Below are 7203 nucleotides of genomic sequence, written 5' to 3'. Positions count from 1 at the left end.
ATTGTTTTTTTTTGTAAATGGTCAATTTATTAAGATGATAATTATTTATACTCAAATAATTCAAGTGAGAAAATAACAAACATGACAACAAAATTATTCTTCTCCTAGCTAGTTAGAAGACCACAACAACAAAAAAAATAATCTAATCCGATGTTTATCTATCTTGACTCAATTACATAAAATAAAAAATTTCATAATAATTTAAAGACATAATTTGAAAGAAGTTTTTTGTAAAATTTTAATTCAAACACAAAATTAGATGAGAAATAATAAACCAAATATTTGATAAAAAATAATATATATTACTAATATCTGAATTACTAATTCATACATTATTAATTCTTGTATTTTTAATCTTTATACCAAACGAGCAGCAGAGTACTTAATTAGCACTAGACAAAGACAACTTGTCCTTGATATAATGACATCATGTGGAAAGAAGAAAAGCCTTCATTTTTTCTCTCTCTTGTTTTTAAGGAAAAGGGATAAAAAATTTCCTTTAATCTACTTGAAATGAATAAAAATGTTATTCACTTATAGTTTAGCTTAAAAATATATTTATCGTTAATACTTTATTCAAAAATGTCTTTATTATTATTTAATGGGTCAAAATATCTTTTTTCAAATAAAGATATTATTTATTTTCTTTTTGAACACATTTTTTTCTAATAATATTTCTTTTATTAGCAAATATTTATTCTACTTCAATTAGAAAAAAAAATAAAAAATAAAAAATATTTTTATTTTATTATAATTATTTTTTATCGTTATTTGAATAAAAATTAATGATGTATTTATTATGATCTTATATATATATGATATATATTATACGTTAAAATTCAGAGTACATGAAATTATTACTTCTTAATTGATAAAATGAGATTATAAAGAATAAAATAAATTTCTATATTTTTATTACTTAAAGTGGTTTAAAAAGAAGAATAAAGTTCATTAAAAGTAATATTTTTATAAGGAACAATATTTGTTTTTTAAAAAAATATATATATATATATTTATTCGAAAAAAAGTATTTTTGACTCATTTTTTAACAATATGGATATTTTTGACCCATTAAATAATAATAAGGGTATTTCTAGACCAAAATATTGACAGTAAGAATATTTTTAAACTAAACTATAAACGAATGTCATTTTTATTCATTTCAAATAATTTAAAGACATTTTTAATCATTTTCCTTTTTTGAAAAAAAAACCAAACCATGGACTTAAGTTTTCATTCGCCCGCAGAAAAAGTTTTCATTCGCCCGCAGAAAGCTAATCACAGGCTGCTTCACAAATAGTCTTTGCTCAAACATTTTCACACTAAGCCAATTTATTGATCTGTCCAAGTATTAGACATAGTTATAAAAAGTAACAAATATTCTCTAAATATTCATCAGTCCAAATATTGATGAACAGGCATATATAGTCGGAGAGAAGTATTGAAAACACTCTTGAATTTGATGTAAATATAAGTTCCGTTCTTGAACTATTGACGCTTTTAAAAATACATCTCTATTTAACTAACTAAACTTAGATACATCTTCGATCTACCACATGACATAGCAAGTGGTTTAAAACTCTCATAGAAGCATCAGACTTTTAGTAAAAAATTGAGAAAAGTGTTGAAAATACATCTAAACTTGGCGAGAATTTAGAGGTGTATTTCACTCATATTGCAAGATCAAAGATGTATTTAAGTTCAGTTAGTATAGTAAAGAGGCGTTTTTAAGGCTGTTAATAATTCGAGAATGAAATTAATAATTCATGTCGAGTTTAAAGGTGTGTTCAATATTTCTCTCACATAGTTACAAAAGATAACATATATTTTATAAAATTAATTAAAATACATATAAATTAGCCAGACAAATATAGTAGATATATATAGAGAGAGAGATTCAAATTTGTTGAATCACTCATATTATGTTAAAAAAAAAAAAAAACTCTCGCCTTCTTGATTTACTTGTCATATATTTTTTAATTTAGTTTCTACTTTTACTTATCATTTTTTATAAATCAAAGGAGGATAATTTTTTTTAATAAACTCACTATATTAATCATTAGTTTTTTAATAGATATGCTAAGTTAAAATTTGACAAGTAAATCGGCATGGAGGGCAGGAGCGGAGCCACATGATGGCTAGAGGTTCATTCCAATCAGGAGCGGAGTCACCTTACAACAAGGGGTTCATCTGAAATTCTTTTAGCGAAAATTTATACTATTTATATATGGTTAAATAATTTTTTTTATGTATATATAGTAGATGTTGAACCCTCTTCGGCTAGTTCACGTGTCTACAATTTCAGATTTTGAATCTCTTTACTAAATATTCTGGCTCTGCCACTGATCCAAACCCCTTTCAACGAAAAATTATACTATTTATATATAATTAAAATAATCAAATAATTTTTTATATATAAATAATATATGTCGAACATTTTTGACTAACTTTTGTGTTTATATTTTCTGATTTTGAATCCCCTTTTTTTGAAAACTCTGGCCGGTCAACGGAAGTAAATAAGAAAGTCTTGCAAATTGCCAACTTTCCATCACTTCATTCCTATTTACAAGTCAGTGTCCAACACAGTCTCCACCATTACCAAAATTCCATATTTTCAGTTTCACAGAAAATTAACGACACATTATTTGGTCAAACTATGCATAACAGTACATCATCTTCTTCATTAGGCCCAGATGGTCTTGACCTAAGCCAAGTTTTCTTCAAATCAATCTCTAATACTCATCCACCATCGCCGACGAACCACCACACTAAGATCTCCGTCATCGGCGTCGGCAATGTTGGAATGGCTATTGCACAAACAATCCTTACTCAGGATCTCATCGACGAGCTAGCACTCATCGATGCGAAGCCTGATAAGTTACGCGGCGAGATGCTGGATCTCAAGCATGCCGCCGCGTTCCTTCCCAGAACTAAAATCGTTGCTTCGATTGACTATTCGGTTACGGCTGGGTCGGATCTGTGTATTGTCACGGCGGGTGCTCGGCAGAACCCGGGGGAGAGTAGGTTGAATTTGTTGCAGAGGAATTTGGCGATGTATAGAGGTATTGTGCCGGAGCTTGTGAAGTACTCGCCGGAGTGTATATTGTTGATTGTGTCGAATCCTGTGGATGTTTTGACCTATGTTGCTTGGAAGTTGTCCGGGTTTCCGGCGAATCGGGTTATCGGGTCGGGTACGAACTTGGATTCGTCCAGGTTTCGGTTTTTGATTGCTGATCACCTTGATGTTAATGCCCAGGATGTACAGGTGAGTTCGTCATTTTCGTATTTTGTTTAAATTTGTCTTTTTAATAACTCTTGCCATGTGATCATGAGTTCAGGGTTCGAGCCATAGAAGTGAATGTAGGGTGAGCTGCATACAATAGACACTTCTAATCCGGCCCTTCTCCGGACTCACGCGGAGTTTAGTGTATTGAGTTGTCTTTTTTGCCCTTTTGTTGTACTGATTTTTGGGGTACACTTTTAATGTGATCATGTTTATGTTAATTGTTGTGGTTTTCTTTTAGGACTAAAAGAATCTATACATAATTTATATAACATACAATCCATATATTATTTGAAAAATTTATAAGCAATTAGAGAAAATAGTTTGATTTGTGTCGTATAAAAAGATATGTACATAGAACAACATACTCCCACGAGTGAGTTATGGAGAGGTTAAGATGTATGTAGAGCTTGCCTCTGCCCGCAGGTTAAGATGTATGTAGAGCTTGCCTCTGCCCGATACCCTTTCTCTGGTAGAGATTGTTTTCGGTAGACCTTTGTCTCAAAAGAAGTTTAAAGTTCAGTGGGGACATAACAGGATGCAATTTGTCATTATGATATTGGTCCCTTAGCATTTGAAGTGTTGTTCCCAACCATAGACAGTATTCATACAAATTGTGTCACCAAGTTTGTTCTTTTCTTGTCATGTAAGCTAATTTGTAGTAGAATGATTGTTAAAGATTTGAAATTGCCAATCCAAAAAAAAAAAAAAGAGTGGAGCTTTCCAGTTGTTTTTGACAATGATGGCCAACAAAAAAGTTGCTAGAAGACAATTTTATCATATGGTTAGCAGACATTTATGTTTACTTTTTTTTAAAAATTGCTAATAGTTCACTATACAAAGTAAATTAAAAAAAAATATACTTTTATGTTTTCTTGTGAATCTACACTTGGGGCGGAGGTAGAGGGGTGCAAGCATTGAAAAATTGTACTATGTAAATAGGTGAAAAATAATATATATATATATAGTAAGTTGTTTCCCCTCGGCATAAGATTATTTTTTGAAATTCTTGGCTCCGCCACTGTCTACACTTGCCATCCATACAATTGAAATATTACTCTCCCTCAGTCTTGGTTGATTTAATCGTCCTGTTCCTGGTAATAAGCCCTCTCTACATAAGATAATCTGCAGTGCTGTCCTTGTTTTCCTTGTTTTTCTTGTTTCTCCTCCCTTGTTCTTCTCTCTTAAGCCGAGGGTCTTTCGAAAACAGCCGCCCTACCTTTCAAGGTGGGGGTTAGGTCTGCGTACACTCTACCCTCCCCAGACCCCACATGGTGGGACTATACTGGGTTTGTTGTTGTTGCTTGTTTAATTTGCATAAAGAAGAGGAAGGGAGTAAGTTTAAAAATGTTGCTCAGGCTCTCTGAAAATGTTGTCACACCCATGCCAAATCCTTCATAAATGCATTATTTTGGATGATTCGATACGCACCCGTTTCACATGTTTAAAGAGTCCAAGCAACATAAGAGTCTGTTCAACGAAGTTTATTTAAATATCATGAATCATTAGGCAATTTTATTTTTTTTACAACCTTCGAAGAAGGACAAAATGGAACAAATTATAAAGAAACAAAACAAGAAAACTTTTAACATACAGGTCAGTCAAGGAGGGAGCTAGAAGGTTACCTATGGGTTTGGCCAAACCCAGTAGTTTTCGTCCAAATTCTATATTTATCTTTGTAAATTCATTTAACATATGTAGAAAATAAATTTAGAAATCAGGTACTAACACTTGACATCATTATCATAGAATTTTTTACTCATAAAGTTCAAATCCTCGGTACTTGGTTGCGACTTATTGAGTATATCTGAAGCTATATACTGGTATTCAACTCCATTTTCTGCTTGTATATATTTAAGATTGAGGCAGCCTTTATAATTTGTCTGATCATTGGTTTTTGATGTCTTATGAAGTAAATTTGAGGATAGCCTCTCTCTCATTCCCTAGTTTTTCTTTGGTACGCCTGTGAGGTTTCAGTTTGTATGGAACTTGGAAGATTGTTTGTTGTTAGTAGAGAATCATACTATGTTGTTGATTCTCTACTTTTTGGTATACGGGAAATATTTCAATTAATGAAATTATTTACCTTACAAAAAATAACTTTTTTTTATGTCTATACTAGGCGTACATTGTTGGGGAGCATGGTGACAGCTCTGTGGCACTGTGGTCCAGTATTAGCGTTGGAGGTGTTCCGGTTCTTAGCTTTCTGGAGAAGCAAGAAATTGCTATCGAAAAGGCGACATTGGAAAACATCCATAAACAAGTTGTACAGAGTGCATATGAAGTGATCAATCTCAAAGGCTACACGTCGTGGGCAATCGGGTACTCTGTGGCTAACTTGGCTTTTTCAATCATTCGAGACCAGAGAAGGATTCACCCCGTCTCAGTCCTCGCGAAAGGGTTCTATGGTATTGATGGCGGCGATGTTTTCTTGAGCTTACCTTCACAACTTGGTAGAAGTGGGGTTTTGGGTGTGACTAATGTGCATCTTACTGATGAGGAAATTCAGCAACTTAGGAACTCTGCTAAGACTATCTTAGAAGTGCAAAACCAGTTGGGAATTTGACTTGGTTAAAGTTAATAACTTTCCCTTCTATGTTACTTGAATTCTTCAAACATGTTGCTTGGTGTGTGTTGGATCCTCCTAAAGTAGTGCATTTTTGGAGAGTCCGAGCGACTAGCTTCCCTTTATTACCACTACTTAGTAGTATTGTTTTTTAATCATCCAGATTTTTGATTCTTCTTTTCTTGCAAGATCTTATCTTATGAGGAAAAAAATGAGATAACTTGTGTTAGAGCAGTTGGTACTTGGCGTGTTGGCTGCCTACTTATGCTGTGTTGTAATGTCAAGTTTGATGCCAGCTCTTATTAAAATGTTTTGGCCCTTTTACTTGAGCTGAGGTAGGGACAAGGTCTGCACTTGTCGGATCACATTATTGTTGCCTTGTTAGTAGATTTGACCTTTTGGGGCCAATTTCTCTCCTCGTCAACTATTATATTGGGTATTTTTATCTAAATAGCGCAGGTACTGAGAATTTTGCCCACTAATATAGATGAAGAAAATCATCTAGCATATTCTCTAGAGATTTGAATTCTTGATTCTCATGTTTTTCACCTACTTCATTGATCGGCAGGTCACATCCTTTGGTATAAAAAATTGTTTGCATTTTGCCATCAGCTAGTTTTCACTATTGCTTCTCGATTTTGTCTTTCAAGTAATTGTTAAAGAAACAATCATGCTCTGAGGGTGTTTGGATAGGCTTACTTTTAGGTGTATTTGGCTTTTAAGTACTTTTTAATTTTTAGAGGTGTGTTTGACAAAGGTTTACAAAAAAAGAAAGCATAATGCATAAATATGTCTTTTAGCTTGATTTCAGCAGACATTTATGCCCTTCAACTTTGAATGTATACAAATAGACACTTAAACAATTATAAGATTGAACAAGTAGAAACACACGTCCTACGCGACATAATACACATAGGACGCTATGTAGGACGCAAATTAATCATGTAGGACGCAACATGTGACACATATGTCTACTTGTTCAACTTTTTACAAGTTTAAGTGTCTATTTGTGCACACCCAAAGTTGAGAAACATATTAGCAAGCTGAAGTCAAGTTAAAAAGCACATTTATCTATTATGCCGAAAGAAAAAGAAGCCTTTCTGATTTTTAAGTTATTTTAAAAAAAGCTTATCCAAACACTCCCATAGTTCTTTCATTGTTGCACACAGGGGAGGAAATAGAATGAAAGCCAAATGATGGAAACTTTCCATTTCATGAAAACTAAATACACGAAGCTCAACATCTAATGTCACGTACACTAATTTGTCTACACAATACAATTAGAACAAACTTACAATTGCAAACTACATCCACCAAATTACACAAACCATCTTATAGCAACAATTAAGGGAAT

General features: G+C 32.8%; 1 protein-coding gene across 1 annotated transcript; it reads left to right on the top strand.

Annotated features, from left to right (window-relative positions):
- Positions 1 to 2550: 2550 nt before the first annotated feature.
- Positions 2551 to 6178, top strand: LOC129888715 (L-lactate dehydrogenase B-like). Its single transcript, XM_055963694.1, has 2 exons — positions 2551 to 3265; positions 5406 to 6178. The coding sequence occupies exons 1-2, from the start codon at positions 2657 to 2659 to the stop codon at positions 5847 to 5849; spliced, it is 1053 nt and encodes a 350-aa protein (XP_055819669.1). The 5' UTR covers positions 2551 to 2656; the 3' UTR covers positions 5850 to 6178.
- The last annotated feature ends 1025 nt before the right edge of the window (positions 6179 to 7203 follow it).

This window comes from Solanum dulcamara, chromosome 5, assembly GCF_947179165.1.
Source record: "Solanum dulcamara chromosome 5, daSolDulc1.2, whole genome shotgun sequence".
Classification (NCBI taxonomy): domain Eukaryota; kingdom Viridiplantae; phylum Streptophyta; class Magnoliopsida; order Solanales; family Solanaceae; genus Solanum; species Solanum dulcamara.
This window is presented reverse-complemented; position numbering and strand designations above follow the sequence as displayed.

Coding starts and splice junctions, on each gene's coding strand:
- LOC129888715 (XM_055963694.1), top strand. CDS start 2,657: ATGCATAACAGTACATCATCTTCTTCATTAGGCCCAGATGGTCTTGAC. Junction 3,266..5,405: donor TTAATGCCCAGGATGTACAG/GTGAGTTCGTCA, acceptor TGTCTATACTAG/GCGTACATTGTTGGGGAGCA.